Source organism: Cibotium barometz, chromosome 22 (assembly GCF_041138505.1).
Source record: "Cibotium barometz isolate CiBa-2024 chromosome 22, ASM4113850v1, whole genome shotgun sequence".
In the NCBI taxonomy this organism is placed as follows: domain Eukaryota; kingdom Viridiplantae; phylum Streptophyta; class Polypodiopsida; order Cyatheales; family Cibotiaceae; genus Cibotium; species Cibotium barometz.
In genome coordinates this window covers 1,264,899-1,285,943 of record NC_141067.1, presented here as the reverse complement: position 1 = coordinate 1,285,943, position 21,045 = coordinate 1,264,899, and the positions used below count along the sequence as shown (strand labels likewise).

The window sequence follows — 21,045 nt, the reverse complement described above, 5'->3', positions numbered from 1 at the left end:
GAGGAACACTTACAAAGAACCAGCAAGAAGGTGAGAGGAATCACCAAGCTAAGGAGTTGGTAGACAAGCAAGGCTAAGAACAAGAGAATTAATAGCTTCAAGGCCAACAAAACTTGAAAGATGCAATGAAGAGTTGACACAAAGCCAAAGGGACCAAGACAAAATTTAAAGCTCTAAAGCAGCAGCAAGTCAAATAGGAAACGTTTGGGTACAAATCCAAAAGCTATCTGAAGAGCTCATAGCTAATCAAACCAAGGTTAAGGACGTAATACCCATTGTTACGTAGGTAGCTCTGGGTAATAAGCCACTCCACGTATTGGTAAAGGGGTCTCAAGCTTACTAGTGTAAAGTGATGCAAAATTTGTCAATAATGGACGTCTAATGCATGTATGCAAAGGACAAGCACATCTTTTTTATTTCTTAAGAACAAATTTAGGCACAAACTGGTCCCTAATCTAACTTTGGAAAGCTTAACTAAATTCTTGGAGAATCTGTCAAAAAGAAATAAACAATTATTGGCTTTTATAGATGTAAAGGGATGTCTTGTTGATTGACAATAAGCTCCTCTATTCCACTTGCTTGTATGTAGCACTATTGCATCAATGCCTTGCAAAAAAATGTACTCTTCAAAGCTCATAATACCAAAATCCAATGAGTCGTCACGCGTGCCATCAAGCCGCAAAAGCAATCTAAGTTCCAACGACTGGCTCTTGTTGTTTAGGTGAAATTGTTAGTAAGATGATAAAGTTTTTAAGCATGTTAATGCAATAGAGTGACTTGAATTGATGCAGAAATCTTTATTGATGCAATTTGGCCATGGCTCTTGCCAATGCAGCCTTTGCAATACTTGACTACAGCTTGGCCAACTGCAAAAAAATTGGTCACAAGGTTCTCATTGTGATTTTCTATTTTGTATAATGCATGAAAAGTTCCAGATTTGAATGTGTCTCATAAGTGTTCTCATGCTGAATCTTGGTCAGCGCCTGATCTGGGTACTAGACTTTCCTTCAGATGTGCCACGTCCCCCCAAACGTGTAAGCTCCAGACCTTTTCAGTTGTTATTCTAAACACGTTCATGGATGTGTTGAAAACTCTGCTGGGAGGAGGAACTCCTTTCGCATGGTGATACAATGCCCTTAAGACACCTCCATGAGTAACAACTACCACTCTTTCTCCTGTTAAACAAACAAAAATATGCCCATAATGTCTCCAAATATATAAATAAAAGTCATGGACTATCAAAATACTTTTTCTCAAAAGAAGACCTGAGAGAGCACTGAAGACAATGGCAGCCCATTGATGCATCCATCATGCAGTGGCACAGCAAGAAAACACCAAAACAAACAACTACATACCACAGAATAGCCTGAAAAACAGGTCAAGGCAAACTAAATGAATCAAGTATGTCAAGAATAGGAGGTGAGAACAATGTTATACTACAGACCTAGATTGTGTGCCTGGGTGAGGGCTTCCTACTAGATATAACCATACACCCTCTAGCATAAGCCTCAGCAAAAAATTCTTCTGGTCAAGGATTCAACCTGGGGCATTAGCATCCAGATCATGGGGATGTCTGATGACCATCATCCAAATTGCTTCATCTATCCTTACTCCAGTAGGAGGTCTAGGAGCTACAGAGGCAAAAAAATCTAATGGATGCACATGGAAGGCATCCTGGGAAGTCCTGGATCTGGTATGTTGCCCAAACATGAATTTTTGTCTATACCTCTTCCTCTTATCCCACTAAGAAATGAACCATTTCTCTTCGAGTCGCCAATCTCTCTCCAAGCTGATTCACCTTGAGGATGAAAGAGGCCAAGCAACTTTGATCAAGTCGGTGTTGCATCAACTCATGTTTCCTACCTGTATGACACTCTTACAATAAATGGCACTCAAAAAACATGTTCTTTTTTTGGTTTATTAAGGCTCAAACCCATAGTGTATGGATTTTTGGAGCCAACTGCATCCATGCATCTTTTTCTTCATTGTGTGTATCTTGGATTTTGGCCCAGATCCCCTCATTATATCCTTGGCGGTCCCCGGTGCAAATCTTAGATTTGTATGATTGTTTGGATATAAGAAGATGAGCTAAAATACCGGGGGAATAAGGACTTTCTTGGCATGTTTTGGCTGCTTCAAAGCATTGAATGGGAGAAAAGGTTTTATTTTTGCATGCTCCAGGGATACATGTTTTTTTAAGCTTAAAACAACCCTCCCTGCCGACCCCCCGACCAGTACAAAACCTTTACGAAACCCTTGGGGTAAATGTTTGAAAATTACAGAATGTTTTTGAAACGCATTTCATGGAATGCTTGGAAACTGTACACAATAAATTGTGACACAGGCCCAAAACTTTTCCGGAGTGCCCAATGATATCTACCCCTGATCTCCAAATAGAGTGGGTATCTGAGGTCTTCTGTTTGACCTTAGTTGTGAAGAACAATTTGAACACATCCTGCCATTTCTGGTGAGCAGCACTCTTACTCCTAAATGGGAGAGGAACGGGACTTTCTGTCACATGCACCCATGCACTCTAAGGTGCTATGTGGCACACTGGCTCGTCATCAGTTTTACACTTGAACAGATTTAGTACCTTTTTTAAGAGTATTTCTCATACGCCGGGACCCCATTGTGAGCCCTAGTCCAGGGACATGTTCGGCACGAGCTACGTAGATCTTTCCAAGCCTTAGGTGTCAAAGTCTAGAGTTTGTCACTTAACCCACTTGGAGAACAGTAAGTTCATGTAGGTCACCCTAGCATAGGCATATTTTAAGAAACATGTAGGGCAGAAGGCATAAGGCAAGAATTATAGCATTGCTCATGGGCAGCATAGCCACCCAAAAGGGGCATGAACTTGGGCTTTAGGCGTTGGGTCCAGCAATAGGCCAGCCTTGGCTGAGTCGGCCAGCCCATACAGACCTGTCAGCCAGCAGCTAACCCACCAGCCCATACATGGAATAAGCGCAGCATTTAATGCTAATTTCAGCAGTTGTGGGTACTAGGATATTCCCAAGACTGCTCAAGAGATCAGATCATTTGTGAGAGGTGCTGCAAGTTTTCCGACCTTGCAGCACCTCTCACAAATCTACTCAAGGGAGTGAAGAAGCGTCGCCAAAAAGTGTCTGTTAACAGATAAGGCTCTTGAGGTCTTCCATGCATTGAAGAAAGTGGCCGTAGAAGTGCTAGTTCTTAAGCTGGCATCATGGGATGACCCATTTGAGATTATTACCGACGCTAGCAATCTTGCCATTGGCAATATTTTACAACAAGATGGCAGACCACTGGTGTATTACATCCACAAGTTGAATGTCACCGAGAAGAATTATTCGGTGTATGATAAGGCGCTATTAGGGGTGATCACAACTCTCAAGCACTCGAAACTTTTCCTTTATGGGAGGCGTCTAGATTTGCAAGCAAATGAAGGTTCCACACTCGAAGTAGCTGGATTGCTTTAGCCTTCGCTTGTTCTTGAGACACCTTTTTAGGATATCAGGATGGACTTTATAGGCCCTCTTCTAGTAGCTATAGGAACCATGAATACACAATGCATGACCATTGTTGACTGGTTCAATGAGTTTTGCATGCTCATTCCGTGGAAGTACACAACCATAACAGAAGATATTGCTTGCCTGCTTATCCGAGTTTGGTACCCTATTTGTGGTTTACCACATACAATTACTTCAGACAGAGATCCCAAGTTTACTTCACATTTTTGAAGGACATTATTTGATAACTTTGGAACTAAGTTGCAATTGTCTAGCGCATTTCATCCATAGATAAATGGTCAAACATAAATTTAGCTTGCCTTTGATGTTCTCATATCCTATTGCCATGGCAGGCAGTCAAAATGGGAACAATATCTTCCGTTGATGCAAGTGTAACGTGGTTGAACACAATGCTAATCAATACACTTAAATACACCAAGATTTAATGGACAACATGCTCAATACAAGAAGTAATTCGCTAAATTGACAAGAGACACACAAATTCACAATGAGCCAGAACGGTTGGCCCCTCCCTCAAATAAAGTATATTGATCTTGGGAGAATCAAGTACATAGTGTCATGGACATTTCTGACCAGATTTCCATACCAATGCATATGAATACAGTATTGCAAACAATGGGGTTGTCGGTGTAGACTTGCAACTCACACTATCCTCTCAAGTGCCCATGTTTCTTACCATCTGCTCTCTATTGTTCCACCAACACATGGTAGCAACAATCTGCAAGAGAGCACGTAGGACAAGAGAACACTACACAGAGTATGTGATCATGGAGTTTGGTTCCTCTCTCCTGCTACTTGCTTCCATATTTAAGCATCAAAGCTTACCAATTGCAAGTAGAGTCGATGATAGCAGAAGTCTTCGCGATGGAAGCATTTGGAGTGTTGAAATCTTCGATTTGTTGCAATCCTTCGAGACACAAGTCTTCAAGAGGATCAGGGTTGTTTCTCGTATTGATACGAACCTATTCGTACCGTACGGTTCGTATGGTACGAGTTCCCCCTCCCCCCCCCCACCTTGAGAAAAAAATTCCAAATGCTTTAAAAAAAATAGAAATCCTGCTCAACAAAGATCCCAAATGCCCGCAATACTTCGCAACTTTCGTGTCCACTCAGTATTCCATATGGGGTTGCTGAGAGACCTTAAAAATCTGGGGGTAGACTAGTAGTGTACACTTGATTGGTAGGATGAAAGAATCTTGCTACATCACTTGGAGATCCCTGGTATAGGTAGGCTAGACAGTCAGATCCTCAAGTTATGTACGAGGGAGAAGATTTGGACAGGGCCATTTTGATCTACAGAGAAGTCCCTAAACCTATCACCCTAGATGCACTGCCCGTATCTGTGTAAGGACGGTCCTTTAGTCATAAACACTACAGTGGGAGACCTTTCGTATTGCATTATTCATGCAAGCTCTTTTTTGCAGACAATTGGGAGATTCAACTGGGAGAGACACATATCCATGTTCTGGTTCCTCAAGCACTGTGGACTCCTCCCCCCTCAACCTTCCCTCACATTCAAGCTTGAAGCTCCATAGTTTGTAACTGTTAAAAAAAAAACCGTATTTTATCGTACGATATCCCAAAATTTCATATCGTACGAAAAATTCCCGTACAATATCGTATTTTTGTACCATGACAACTATAAAGAGGATCATAGTGGCACCTAGTTCGTGCACCACCTTAGAGGTACGGTACGGTATGATCAATATGGTTCCGTACGCTGGCGGTACGGTCGAATCTCAGTCGACCGTTTTTTGACTATTTTTCGATCACTTTTTTGCCGTTTGTTGACTGTTTTTTGACCATTTGGAGAGCCATTTCTTGGGCGTTTTTGGGGCTTTAGCTTTTGCTTGAGCCTTGCCTTTGCTTGAGCCTCTCCCTATTATCTATATAATAGCCCCTCTCCCAACCCCATCCTCACAAGTGCTCATTGCTCAACCCTCCTCTCCCTTGAGCTCTCCTTCAAGGCTCAAGCCTCTCTCCCCTCTAGGCTCTCTCAAGCATCTCCCTCTTCCTCAAGGCTCAAGCCTCCCCCTCAAGGCTCAAGCCTCTCCCTCTTTCTCAACTTTCAAGCCTCTCCCTCTCTCTCCCTCTTCCTCAAGCCTCTCCCTCCCTCTCCCTTTCCTTCTCCCTCTCTCCTCTTTCACCATGAGAGAAAAGCATCCTACACTAGTAGCGCCGCTAGGCTTCTTGCACATAAATTGAGGTAAGATACAATTTTAAATTTTGAGTTTGAAGCTTTGAAGTTTAGCCTTTGCCTTTTACCCAACTTTCAAGTCTCATTTATTTTCCATATTCTCATTCAAATTTCATGTATCCATCATCCTTGTGGATTGGCCCCGAAAATGTGGTTCAAGTGGTTACGGACAATGCGTCCAATTGCCGCAAGATGGGCTGCTTGCTTGAGGTAGAGTTTAAGTCCATAGTATGGACTCCTTGTGCCTCTCACTGCCTTGACTTGCTTATGGAGGACATAGGCAAGTTAGAGTGGGTGAAGACTGTGGTGACACAAGTCACTCATATTGTCACTTTTTTCAGTCAAAAAGTCAAGGTCCTAGCTATCTTCTGCCATCACAACAATTTGGAGATAAAGAAGCCCTCCTTGACGCGCTTTGCCTACATGTGGCTTCTTCTAGAGCACCTTTATGATGTGATGTCTAAGCTCTAGGTAACAGTGGTTTCACCGGAGTGACAAGAATGGATACAAGGTGAGATACCTGTTGGAACTCACACACACACACATATCAGGGTTTCCTGCAGATTAGGGTTAGCTACAGAAACAAGAAGCTGTGAGAGAGAGAGAGAGAGAGAGAGAGAGAGAGAGAGAGTGTGTGGTGATCACAAATGCAAGTCGATCCTTGCATGTGAGTCACATCCATATAATATAGAAGTACAAAAGTTATATGGATAGAGTGTTCTTTCACACTTGATATCCAAGGGAAAAAACCACATGGAAAAAAGTGCCTTTGGTTAAGCCTTGTTCACACGTAGCGCTACTATAAGTGAGCATATGCCTACAAATAAAAACACATCCATATAATATAGAAGTACAAAAGTTATATGGATAGAGTGTCCTTTCACACTTGATATCCAAGGGAAAAAACCACATGGGAAAAAGTGCCCTTGGTTAAGACTTGTTCACACGTAGCACTACTATAAGTGAGCATATGCCTACAAATCCTCCCTATAGTGGAAGTGTGAACTTGTACAAGGTAGCAAATCACTCTCTGTATAAGAGTAAGCCCAAAGCTTTGCGAAAAGCTTCAAACTTCTCTCGAGGTAAAGCCTTTGTGAACAGATCTGCAACATTATCTTGTGTAGGGGAGTAAGATAAACCGATCTCCCTTGCATGTAGCCTCTCTCTGATATAGTGATAATGAATCTCAATGTGCTTGGTACGTGCATGAAATACAGGATTTCGTGCCACAACCGTAGCACTCTGGCTATCAATGAGAATGGTGGTGGGTGTCTGCTTACACTAACGAAGATCAACCAATAATCTCTTCAACTATACACAATCTATTGTAGCTGTGAAGTCTGCCCTGTACTCACCCTCGCAAGTAGATGCGGCAACAGTGGGTTGCTTTTTGCTCAACCAAGATATGCATGAACTACCAAGGAAAAAATAATTCCCACTGGTGGATTGCTTAGTATCATAATCACCAGCCCAATCTGAATCACTGTATGTATAAAGCTACAAGCTGCCCCCCCCCCCAAGGATAGAACAAACCAAGATCTAGGGTTCCCTGAAGATAACGGAAAATGCGTTTGACTGCTTACCAATGCTTTGTGCCTGGTTTGTGCATAAATTTCCTCAACAAAGATACCCCAAAAGATATGCCAAGCCTCGTGTTACACAAGTAAATGAGGCATCCCACTGCCTGGCTGTAAATGCCGGCCTCAAAAGGCTCACCAATATCATGCATAGTAAGCCGTACACTTGGTTCTACTGGAGTAGAAATTGTCTTACATTCTTCCATGTGAAACCTTTTTAGTAAACTTTTTATGTACTTAGTTTGCTGCATAACAATGCCATCATCTCTATGCATAAACTGTATGCCAAGATAGTAATGTAAAGGCCCCAAATCTAACATATCAAATTCAGCTTTCAAATCAGCCTTGAAATCTGAAATTTGTTCTTTACTAGTCCTTGTTATGAGCATGACATCTACGTACAAGATGACTATGAGAATATCGGCACCAGTTTTCTTCACATAATGTGCTTTCAACTGGACTACCCACATAACCTTGGTTGGTTAGATGAGCATATATTTTATCATACCAAGCCCTTGGAGCTTGCTTTAACCCATACAATGCTTTGTGTAACCTGCATACTTTATGTTCCTCACCAAGAACTACAAAACCAATGGGCTGATTTACATATACTTCCTCCTGTAAGTCTCCATTTAAGAATGCAGTTTTGATATCCAACTAATGCACTTTCCATCCTTTATGGGCAACCAATGCAATCACTGATCGGACTGTAGTCATTCTCAAAGTAGGAGCAAAAGTCTCCTCATAATCTATTCCCTTTTTTTTAGAATAGCCTTTAAGCCACAAGTCTTGCTTTGTGTTGGGGTAAAGGCATAATGCCCACCCTTATAGTGTGTACAAGCCCATAAGTTATAGTACATAGTACACTTAGTACTTTTAATGTACTAAGTGCACTGTGTACTAGTGCAATATACATGTGTGATAGGGGAGTCACACACTCATATCATGAGTTGACTTATCCCCACAACTCTCTCTCTCTCTCCCTTGTTCTCTCTGAGTATGTCTCCCACACATGAATTACTCTAACCCTAATTCTCCCATTCAACTAGTATCAGAGCAGGCTGTGTTTTAGGGTTTCAAGATTCCTCTAATTTGAGAGTGCATTCCCATGTTGCTACAAGAGCGTATTGGAGGCAGTTTTCTTCTAGTCTCCACCACCATGCCAGGAAACGCAGAGGCCACTGTGTTCATTGAGAGCAGCAGGTAGGAGACTGAAGCGCTGAATCCAAGAAGCGTGTAGCGCTGGGTGTAGACTGGCGCTAGAGGGAGGTTTGCCCAGCCAATCAGGCACATTCAACTGGGCGTGAGCGAAAACACCTAGTAGCGCTACAGATTTTGGACCAACGCCTCGTTTGCTGCAAGCACTGACGCGTGGCTGTGAAGAGTGCGTCAAGGGGCTTTTGTTGAAGGTTTGCCCCCTTCCTGGTGCGCCACCCGAGCCGTCGACTGCAAGCGTGTAGCGCTGGGCGTAGATGCGCTAGGCGAAAGCAGCGCGTGAACACGTAAGAGCCAAGCGCAAAGTTATCGCCGTCAACCATCAATTGCTGCTGGGCGTAGAGGAGTCGTGTAACGTTGGCTCTGGTTGGCTCACTTCTTCAGCCAACACGTTGTGTATCGGACATCGTTGCCTGCTGAGGCAGCCTACACGTCATCGCTTCCTGGTGGAGTGAGAGAGGCCGCCTACACGCTACCCTCCAATACTGGATGCAGCCCAGAAGCTAAGCGTAGGCAGCCAGCAGCTTGGGTGTGCAGCACAGCAGGCGCATCTCCATCAACACAAGCAGCATCAGACGTGCCCCCCCTTTCTCCTGCAACAACTGAAATTCAGCCTGCAGATCAGAGAAATTCAAAAATTACGAGGTATTTGCCTTCAATTTTGAGAATTTCTTATCAATTCAATCAATTGAGCAAGTACAGGTGCCAAATTGCTCAATTTTTGAGCAAAATTGGCAAAATTGGGTGACATTGGTCACAATCAGGATCAATTTGCAGGAAATTGGTCACAATCAGGATCAATTTGCAGGAAATTGGATGTCGAAATTTGGGGCTTTTGATGTAATTGTGCAATTAAGCAGGCATACATGCTGTATGATGTGAAAAATCGCACATTCAGGCCAAAATTGCAGGAAATTGATGTGCAAATCAAAGGGCTTTTGTGCCGATTGGGTTGATTTGCATGCAGGCACTCGCATTTGATGCTTTGGGCAACGTGTTGATGCCTGTCAAGCACTCTGTGCCTGTAAATCAAGGGGCTTTCATGTATTGGATGTATATGTGGCCAGGGGGAAGCATCGTGAACACTCTGGATGCCTTCATGTGCGTCAATGTACCATGTATGATCAGCAATTGATCTTAAATCAAGGGGCTTTTCAAGATTTTATGCTTGTTAAGCTTGGCAAAGCAGCAGGCAAGACATTTATGCCTTGAATCCTCAGAAATCAGCTTGCAGTCAAGGGGCTTTTGCCCAATTTCTGTTCGGGACTGTTGTATGCAGTGTTCGGGACTGTAAAAGTCTGATTTTCACTCATTTGGACAGCCACGAGAGCATTTATTGCTACTGTACCTGCTGGTACAGATTTGGCACAGCTTTGTGCAAGTTTTGGCATGGCTGTACACTGTTTTGAGTGACCAAAAGGTTCAATTTCAACTACTGTACTTGCCGGTACAGGTTTGGTACATCACAGGTGAGCACTTAGTACTGCTGTACAGTACTTTGGAAGGGCAACAGAGCACATTTAAGGTGCTGTCCTAAATCTGCAGCAACCAGATTTTGGTGATTTCATCACAAAAAGTGGGAGAAAAGTTGCATTTGTGCTTCCGCAGTGGGAGATAAAGCTTGGGAGAACAACTGTGAGCACTTTGTGTGCTTTTGGTGCAGTGTTTGCACATTTTGCAGGGAATCAGGCATTGACAGGTTGCATATTGCTATGGCAACCACAGGTGAGAGCTCTTCATTGCTTCACATCAAGAAGCTTGAAGGCTCGCATAATTATGATATTTGGCAAACCCAGTGCTACAATGTGTTGCTCCAGAAAAAGCAACACAAGCCTATCAAAGAAAGGGGTGTAATGCCCGCTTCTCTTACTGCTGAAGAGTGGGAAGATATGGATGAGCTGGCAAGATCTACTATCATGTTGTCTGTGTCAGACTCATTACTTTTCAACATTCGTGAAGAGAAGACAGCTTGGGGAATGTGGCAGAGATTGCAGGACTTGTATGCCCAACAAAGTGCCTCAAGCAAAGTGTATTGGTTGAAGAAACTCATAGGTCTTCAGATGAAGGAAGGGGCGTCTATGACAGCCCATCTAAATGAGTTTAATGGCATTGTCAGCCAGGTCATTAATCAAAAGTTGGCAATGGACGATGAGTTCAAAGCCACTTTTCTGTTATGCACTTTGCCAAAGAGTTGGGACACATTCAGGACAGCCACTAGCAATTCGCATGATATGCTGTCATATGCAGATGTTGAGGGTGCTCTTCTTCAAGAAGAGATGAACAGGAAAAACAACTCTGTTGGAAAGTCCAATGCAATGAATGCACGTGGGAGATCCCAGCAAAGGGGAAAAAGCCAAGAACGGGGAAGGAGCAAGTCTCGCTCCAAAAAGGATTTGGAATGTCATTATTGTGGCAAGAAGGGACACATTAAAAAGCAATGCTACAAATGGAAAAATGATCAAAAGGAAAAGGGAAAAGGCAAAGACAAAGAGAAAGATGAAGCCAAAGATGTAAAGCCAAAGGACAAAAGTGGAGTCAAGATTGAAGAAATCAATGTGTCACATGCAGGTGGCAGTGAGGATGAGGTCCTATTTACGTCTTCACTTGATGCCCATTCACTTCTTACAGGTGGTCATGGTATGCACTCATGGATCATTGATTCAGGTGCCTCCTTTCATGTCACAGGTTGCAGAGACTTGTTTGTCAGGTATACTGCTGGCAATGAAGGAGTGGTTTATTTGGGTGATAACCATGCATGCAAGATTCTTGGCAGAGGTGATGTGAGGCTTGGGTTTTCAGATGGCTCACAGCTTATGCTCCATGATGTCAGGCATGTGCCTGAGATCAAGAAGAATCTGCTTTCTACTGGACAGCTTGATGATGCTGATTATGTTACCACATTTGGTCGTGGAAAGTGGAAAATTAGTAAGGACTCACTGGTTGTTGCCAGAGGCTCTAAGGTGGACACTCTTTACTTTATGCATGCAGGTGTTTGTCACCATGCTAATGTAAATGCAACCGAGCTGCCAGAAATCTCTATGTGGCATAGCCGGTTGGGACACATGAGTGTCAAAGGAATGGAGCAATTGTCTCGTTTGGGTTACTTGCCTTCTCTAAAGTTTTCAAGTTTTCAGTTTTGTGAGCATTGTATATATGGTAGGCAACTACAGTGCCCCCACAAGAAAGCTCTTGGACAGAAAGATGCTCAGTTAGAGCTTGTGCATACAGATGTATGTGAGATGCCTCAGCTTTCTTTGGGAGGGGCAAAATATTTTGTGTCTTTTATAGATGATGCCACACGCAAGGTGTGGGTTTATCCTCTTCGTTTGAAGAGTGATACATTCTCAGTGTTTCAGAAGTTTGTTGCTCATGTTGAGAATCAAACTGGCAAAACACTGAAGGCTTTGCGTTCCGATAATGGTGGAGAGTATATGTCCAAACAGTTTCAGGACTTTTGTGATGCTAAAGGCATCAAGAGGGAGCTCTCTACTCCTTATGATCTTCCACAAAACGGGACAGCAGAGAGGATGAACAGGACCATTCAGGAGAAGGTCCGTTCTATGTTGTCACATGCTGCGTTACCTCATGGTTTTTGGGCTGAAGCTGTTATGACAGCCGTTCACCTTATAAACAGGTCACCTAACACGAGGCTTGGTGGGAAAGTGCCAGAAGAAGTATGGACAGGGAAGCCTCCGTCATACAAGCACTTGAGAGTGTTTGGTTGCGTTGCGTACGTGCACATACGCAGGGAAATGCGCACCAAACTTGATCCTAAGTCTCACAAATGCATATTCCTAGGATATGGTGACAGAGGTGAAATGGGGTATAGACTTTGGGATCCCGTGAATAGAAAGATTATATGCAGCAATGATGTCATTTTTGATGAAACATGCATGTATAAGGAGCCTGCAAGGCAACAGGAGCCTAGCAGAGTCATCTTTGATGATGATGGACATCATGGACAACAACAAAGGGCTGTAAATCAGCCATTACAGCAGCAAAACCAGCCCTTAAATGGTGCTGAAAATGGTCCAAATGGACAGCCAGAGATGGCAGAAGATATCCCTATGGATATACCACAGTTAGAAGAAATACCGGGCATGATATTTCAGCCTTATGGCATGGAACAGGAGCCACCAATGGGTGATATGCAGGCTAGACAGCAACCTGCAAATGATGGTCATTGGGTACGGAGGTCCACTAGACCCTCCAGAGCCCCTGACAGGTTTGTTCCAGGGGTTGACTACTTGATGCTCACTGACTGTGGGGAGCCCACATGTTACAAGGAGGCTTTACAGAGGGCAGACAAAGCTCTATGGGAGCGTGCCATGAAGTCAGAGATGGATTCTCTGCACAAAAATGGAACATGGAAGTTGGTGCATTTGCCTGCAGGCAAGAAGGTTTTGCCATGCAAGTGGGTTTACAGGCTCAAAGTTGCACCAGATGCAAAGCCAAGATACAAAGCCAGGTTAGTGGCTAAGGGCTTCAAACAGGAATATGGTGTGGACTTTGAGGAGATCTTCTCTCCAGTGGTCAAAATGACCACACTTAGAGCTGTGTTGGCTTTGGTCTGGACTTGATTCAGATGGATGTGAAGACTGCTTTTCTTCACGGTGATCTCCATGAGGAGATATATATGCAACAGCCAGAGGGTTATGCAGTAAGTAGAAAGGAGAAGCTTGTATGCAAGCTGAAAAAGAGTCTTTATGGGCTCAAACAGGCACCAAGGGAATGGTATCATAAATTTGATACATTCATGAAATCCCAGAAATTCAGGAGAAGTGACATAGATCACTGCTTATACACCAAGAAAGCTTTGGATGGCAGTCTATTGATCCTCATCTTGTATGTTGATGATATGTTGATTGCCGGGAAATCTCGTAAGGAGATGGATGCCTTGAAGCAGAGGCTGCATCAAACCTTTGATATGAAGGATTTGGGTGATGCAAATCACATTTTGGGTATGCGGATACTTCGGGACAGAAATCAGCATGTGTTGTATTTGTCTCAGAAGGAATACATTGGCAAAGTCTTGCAGAGGTTCAATATGGGCGGGGGGAAGAAGACTAGTACTCCTTTGCCTCCATATGTGAAACTCAGTGCTATGGACAGCCCACAGTCAGATAGTGGCAGGGCTGATATGGCCAAGATTCCGTATGCTTCAGCTTGTGGCAGTCTCATGTATGCCATGGTTGCTACTAGGCCGGACATTGCATTTGCAGTGGGAGTGGTTTCTAGATACATGGCCAACCCTGGCAAGAAGCATTGGGAAGCAGTGAAAGGTGTCATGAGATACCTAAAGAGCACACAAGATATGTGCATATGCTTTGGCAAACAGGATGCATTAGTGCATGGTTACACGGATTCGGATTATGCCGGTCATCCAGATAACCGGAAGTCTACTACCGGTTATGTGTTTACATTCACAGGAGGTGCTGTGTCATGGATATCCAGGATGCAGAAGTGCACAGCCTTATCTACTACAGAGGCCGAGTATATTGCAGCCACAGAGGCTTGCAAGGAGGCATTATGGCTATCTCGGTTAGTGGTTGATTTGGGTTATACAGGGGATATTCCATTGTTGCATTGTGACAGTCAGAGTGCCATCCAGTTGGCAAAGAACCCTGTCTTTCATGCAAAGACGAAGCATGTGGATGTGAAGTATCACTTCATCAGAGAGGTGATAGAGAACAAGCAAATTCAGCTTGTTAAGATTCATACGGATGACAACCCGGCTGATCTGTTGACAAAGAGTTTGCCTCTGGAGCGATTTGCTCATTGGCAGACACTTGATGGGCATTGGATGAGGCCAGTTTCAGCCTTGATATGGCCTTGTATATTATCATGTACATGCTGATTTTTTCTTTTCCTTTACTTAAGGGCACTTTGCCTTTAAGTGGGAGGTTGTTGGGGTAAAGGCATAATGCCCACCCTTATAGTGTGTACAAGCCCATAAGTTATAGTACATAGTACACTTAGTACTTTTAATGTACTAAGTGTACTATGTGTACTAGTGCAATATACATGTGTGATAGGGGAGTCACACACTCATATCATGAGTTGACTTATCCCCACAACTCTCTCTCTCTCTCCCTTGTTCTCTCTGAGTATGTCTCCCACACATGAATTACTCTAACTTATCCCCACAACTCTCTCTCTCTCTCCCTTGTTCTCTCTGAGTATGTCTCCCACACATGAATTACTCTAACCCTAATTCTCCCATTCACTTTGTACCTGTCAACGGTACCATTAGACTTCCTTTTGACTTTGTAAACCCACTTTGTTCCAATGACATTCTTGCCTTTTAGCAAGTCCACAAGATCCCAAGTATTGTTCTTCATGATAGAAGAGATTTCATCCTGCATGGCTTGCACCCAGTGCTCATTCTCCTGAATCAAAGAAACCACCCATGCCTAATGCAGACTCCCCATGATGCATATTCAATGCATGGCTAGAAGTAGTTCCTATTCTACCTGTCAATGGAGCTACAAGTTTGCTATCTTGCAAAGTTTTCAGCAACCATCTTGGCACTGACTTGGCTGTGTCTATGGCTGTTTGCTCTTCCCTGACAAGATCTTCAACTTCTTCCATAGAAGGGGTCTGAATTGCTAGCTGTTCCATGTGTTCTACATGAGGATTTTCTTGTGTAGGGGCTGGCTGATCTGAATCCCCCCTAATTGCAATGGGTAATAGCCCATCAAACATGTCATGTATGCCTGTATCATGACTTTTATACAAGCCGTACATGGGCTGAACTGAATTTTCAGCAAATACCACATCTCTACTGACAAAAATCCGGCGTGTTGCTAGATTATAAAGATGGTATCCTTTTCTCTCATTGTTGTAGCCCACAAAAATGCATTTTATTGCTTTATCATCTAGCTTTGTTCTGAGTTGTTCTGGCACATGTGCATATGCCAAACACCCAAATGTACGCATATAATCCACTTTTGGCTTTCGGCTATACGGATACCAAACCTCAAATGGTGTTATCGTCTTCAAAGCTTTCGTTGGACACCTGTTCAACACATGAGTTGCACACATTATAGCTTCCATCCAAAAGTTGTGAGGCAACTTTTGTGCTTTCTGCATCTTGCCATCTCCATGAGAAATCTGTTTTTCCTCTCAGCTACATTCTGTTGTGGTGTATAAGGCACAATACATTGGTGTTTGATGCCCTTTTGAAGCATATAATCCTTGAATGCATTTGACATGTATTCTCCACCTCTATCTGAGCAGAGTGTTTGGACTTTACATCCACACATATTTTCAGCTATTGCTACAAAGTGTCGAAAGCATGTAAACACCTCTGCTTTCGCTTTCAAGGGGTAAACCCAAGCAAACCTAGAGTAGTCATCAATGAATGTGATGAAATAAAGATGCCCCCCCTATGGATGGTGTCCGCATTGGACCACATACATCATTGTGTATGAGCTGTAATTTACTTTCAGCTCTAACAGCTCCATCCCTGGGGAATGGTTTTCGATGCATCTTTCCCAAAATACACCCCTCACATACATGTCTTGTTGGAGACTCAAGAGGCGGCATATTGTCAACCATATGAGGCTTCTACAAAAGCATCAAAATCCAAAAATTTACATGCCCAAAACAAGCATGCCAAAGCTCTGCACCATGCATAGCAGGAGTGTGGGAAACCACTGTATGTGCATCATAAGTACGCTTGTCATAGCTGTAAAGCTTATACAAGCCTTTGTATCGTGTTCCGGAAGTGACTATTTCATAACCCTCTGATGGGTCTTTCACCAAACACTTCCCATCTTCAAATTCATCCTTTAAACCTTGGTCGTTTATGGCTGAGACGGAGAGCAGATTTTTCTTTATCCCTAGAACATACAACACTTTTGTTATACATATATTGACACCATTGGCTGCAACAAGTATGACATTGCTAATTCCCTTTATTGGATAAGTGGTATGATTTGCACATGATAGAGTGCGGCCATTAGAAGCATAAACCAAGTGCTGAAATACATCTTTGCATGAAGTGATGTGGCTCGACGCACCACTATCAAAATACCATATATCCTGTCTGTCAGATGCAATGCAAGACATATCATTGTCTGAAGCACTTAGTGTGTCACTAGTGCATGTGACCAAAAAAGTGTACTCTTCTTGAATTACATTAGCCAATTGCTCTGCTTTGTCATCAGAGGAGTTTGCTACTGCATTGCCTGCATCTTTCTTTTTCTCTTTTGCAATCCGCTTTCTACATTCATTGATGCAGTGGCTAGGCTTATGGCAATAATGACATTTGCCCTTCTTTTTAGGCTCGTTTGCATCCCCTTTGTCAGACTTTTCACCACCAGAAGAGAGCTGTCCATGACCGGCCTTACTAGATTGGTGTCCCCCATGCTTAAAGCTCTTTGATTTACTCTTATCCTTGGCTGTAAATGTCTTGTCTGCACCACGGTTGCTAGATAGGTTTGCTCTTGTTTGCTCTTCTGGCAAGAGTAAACCCACCAGCTCTTCAAAAGTGACGGGATCAACACCTCCTCTCATAGAGAGGTTGAGAGAGGTGTGAAAGCCCAAATAGGAAGGTGGTAAAGAATGAAGAGTGTTAGTGACCAGCTGTCTATCTTGGATAACCTCATCAATGTTGAGCAATTGTTCCTGCAAATCTTTCACTTTGGTGAGATGATCTGACATGGAGTCACCCTCATCCATAGAAAGAAGATACAATTGCCTCTTTCAAGTAGGCAACTCTTGCCTCGTTGCGTACCTGATACATTGCTTCCAATGTGTCCCATGCAAGCTTCGATGTCTCGCAAGACCGAATGTGTGGAATAATAGACCTTTTCACTGAAAGGGCTATCAAGGACATGGCCTGTGCATCCCTGGAGTCCCATCTCTTTTGCTCTTGTGTGGGAGCACGTTCTACTTCAGGAGCTCTTTGAGCACCTCCCCTTTGAGGTGTTGCTAGCTGTATGGTAAGTGGGCATGTGTCGTCACCACACACCACACACGATGCCCCAAAGCCCTTTAGCTAACAGCAAATTACGGATCATGAAACTCCAGAGGGAGTAGTTTGATCCATCCAACTTGTCTCTTGGGTGAGCACACCGAATACATCTGTAGCATTTTGAGCCATGTAGACAAAATACACCTGCAAGCAAACCAAGCACCAATGTGCACTACTTGGCAACCAAATGTCCTGTGCAAATTTTTGCCTGCAACTTCAAGTATAAACCTGCACCAAATTGTCGAAGTACACTCGATGTGTATACATATGTGACAAATCACTGCTGTAATCCCTTATTACATGCTCCAAATTGAAAAGCCCCAATTTTTATGCACTGAAATTGCTTCAATGTGCAGTCAAGTGTCCAATTTTCACAAAAGCCCCAAATTTCTACAATCGAAAGAGACTCAATTGACTAATTTTGGCCTCAATTCAAAAACTCCCCAAATTCCAATCAAAGCAAAATGTTCAATTTTGGCAATTCTACATCAATTTGAGAAATTTGCAAATGATGGTTCTTGACATAGCCTTCGATTTTCCATGCGCAAAGGGAAATTTTGCCAAACCCCCAAATTTTTGTACCTGCAAATGTCTGCTATTTGATAATTGTAAAAGCATGCAAAATTTTTTACCTGCACAGAAGGGGCGTATTAGCAAGCTGGTACACAGGATGCCCATTGAAGACGAGGCCCACTGAAGTCTGGTGACGGACGAAGTCTGGTGGGAGGGGCCAGGGGGCCACCATGGGTAGGTGCCCGTATGGCGACTTGTGGCTGCAAACAGGCCTGAGACTACGATGCTGGCAAGCCGCAGTCGGGCTGGCAGTGCAAGCGTAATAGTCAATGAAGGCGAGTCGTAGGGGAACAGTCGACAACGGACGGTGAAGAGGTGATAGAATGGTTCACAAACGGAGTCATGCTGCCGGACCTATGGAGCCCAAAAAGCTTAGATTTTTGACGAATGCCACATAAGCGACAAGTGTGGCTGAGCTCCGCTGGGGGCCGCCCGCTGGGGTGACAGCAGCACCAGATGGATGGGCGGAGGCGGAGCACTAGTGCCGCTGCTCTAGGAGACGGAAACTGGTTGAGGGTGGCTAGCCGGGCGCCGCACAGAGGTGGCAGAGTAGTCGCTTAAGGGGCGCCAAAAGAAGCTGCCGACAGACGCACACACGCACAGAAGCGTTGGACTGTCGGCGAACAAACGGACGCACAGAAGCGCTGGACTAGTACTGCAGCTCTGAAACCACTTGTTGGGACTCACACACTCACACATCAAGGTTTCCTACAGATTAGGGTTAGCTGCAGAAACAAGAAGCTCACACACACACACACACACACACACACACACACACACACAGAGAAAGAAAGATATATTAACGTCTACGAGAGGCCAAAGTCGGCCTATGAGACAAAAAATAATACAACTGTGTTCTTCCGGTCAGAGAAAGAGAGAGAGAGAGCAAGACACAAAGTGTGTCGTGATCACAAATGCAAGTCAACCCTTGCATGTGAGTCACATCCATATAATATAGAAGTACAAAAATTATATGGATAGAGTGTCCCTTCACACTTGATATCCAAGGGGAAAAACCATATGTTAAGCCCTGTTCACACGTAGCACTACTATAAGTGAGCATATGCCTACAAATAAAAACACATCCATATAATATAGAAGTACAAAAGTTATATGGATAGAGTGTCCTTTCACACTTGATACCCAAGGGGAAAAACCACGTGCCCTTGGTTAAGCCATGTTCACACGTAGCACTACTATAAGTGAGCATATACCTACAATACCTCCGCATGTCGATGAGGCAACAGCCATTCAACAGCCATGCTTGGGAGAGGAGTTCTGGCGCCAGGTTCGCGCCCTAGTCATTGCGATTACTCCCTTGTATAAGGTTTTACGCATGACAGATATGGAGGGGGCTACTATGGGCTCCTCACTCACTTTATGAGATTGGCCATTGTCGAGATTCATCGCACCACACTCCTCGATGAGCTTGATCCAGAGTATATGCTAACAAGGTAAATAAGATTCAGAATAATTCAATGAACTAAAATAGAGTATTGAATCTAAATACTTATTCTTTCTTTTTTCTCATAAAATATATTCTTTCTTTATTTTAAAATTCACAATGATCCCCTTGAGGCTACTCCTCGACGCGATGCTATCTTGGTACTCGTGGAGAAGAGATGGAAGTGGATGAAGAGGCCTATCCATGGCCTTGCTGCTTTGTTGCATCCTGCCTACAAAGCAATCTTACTTTTCACTCATCAAGAGTTGCCTTAAACTAGGGATGCTTTCTTACCGAAAGCATTGCCCGATGATGAGAGTGGACAATTTCAGTCCTTACAAGAGCTCATCAACTATAACGATCAGAAGGGCCCTGCATTCGCTAATTCGGTATGTTGGATGACGGATTCTATGGTGAAGCCTCTCTTTTGGTGGGAGTCCTTTGCTTACCAACAACCTCACCTACAAAGAGTAGCTTTGAGGATTCTAGCACAGGTAACCACTAACCACTTGGCACTAAGTTACTAACTTGTTAAGAGATTTTAACTCTTAACTGTTACGACCCTGTGTTTTTCCCTCTGGACAACAAGCAGATGGGCACGAGCACGGGCACAGGATGGACAGTGTGAACATGCATCAATTGGATATGAAAAGGAAATTCACAAGTGTGGCCAGCCCAAGTGTGAATTTTTAGAGTTTGTAAGGTTTAATAAACCTTTGAAGGCTTAAAATATTATTATATTTTTTAAGCATGCGTTTTCCTGACTGCTTTTGGCGTTTTTGAAAAGCGATCGCCTCTTTATAAAGGTGGAGGGTGGCGCATGGCTTCAGGGCACATCCCTTGGGCAGATCACCCAGTGGTGGTCATCATGGAGAAGGTTGCCGTGTGGAGGCTGCACGTGTGGAGTCGGCGGCTGCTGCGCACAATGGCTACAGCGCCAGGTAGCGCTGCATCAAGCTGTGTATGGCTGTCAGCGCCAGGTGGGCTGCTCTGCGCATGAGCTACAGGCATCTGCAGCGCACATGGCTACTAGGCGGGTGACCAGGGCTCTGTTGTGCACATGGGCCACAGCTGAGCGCTGTTGCTGCATGGTCTACAGGCGGTGGGTGCTGCAGCGCCTGGGCCACAGGCGGCTGGCCGTGCTGCACATGGACTACAGGCTGCTGCCCATAGACTACAGGGTGCTGCTGCTGCACATGGGCCAGGCGGCTGCTGCACACAGGGAGGCCAAGCGGCTGTTGTACACAGGGTGCTGCTGCGTGTATGGGCTACAGGCAGGTGGGCTACAGTCAGCTAACGGGCGCCAGGTGGTGGGCTACAGCCAGTCAGGGCAGTCAGGCAGGTATCAGGTGGAGGCTCTCCTCGCCAAGTAGTAGCACATATGGGCACGTATGGGTTTCAGCCAGCAACCGGCGCAAGGCGGGAGACTCTCTAAAGCCAGTCGGGCAGCCAGAAGGACTGTAGGTGGCCACAGAGGCGCAAGGGCTGAACAGCACGCTTGACTTTATCTCTCTCTTGGAAGGAGGGGAGCTGAAGGAGGCGCCGGGGGGCTA

General features: G+C 44.2%; 1 protein-coding gene and 1 pseudogene across 2 annotated transcripts in view; one reads left to right on the top strand and one right to left on the bottom strand.

The window, feature by feature from the left end:
• Positions 1 to 773: 773 nt before the first annotated feature.
• LOC147626146 (phosphoglycerate mutase-like protein 4) overlaps positions 774 to 21,045 on the bottom strand; it is a 72,158-nt gene continuing 51,886 nt past the window's right edge. For both annotated transcript variants that reach the window (XM_086816255.1, XM_086816254.1), the window contains one exon: positions 774 to 1,175. In XM_086816255.1, coding sequence (XP_086672381.1) covers positions 961 to 1,175 — 215 coding nt within the window. In that variant the 3' untranslated portion in view covers positions 774 to 960. The remainder of the gene's footprint in view (positions 1,176 to 21,045) is intronic.
• LOC147626147 (uncharacterized) lies at positions 5,896 to 20,865 on the top strand (annotated as a pseudogene).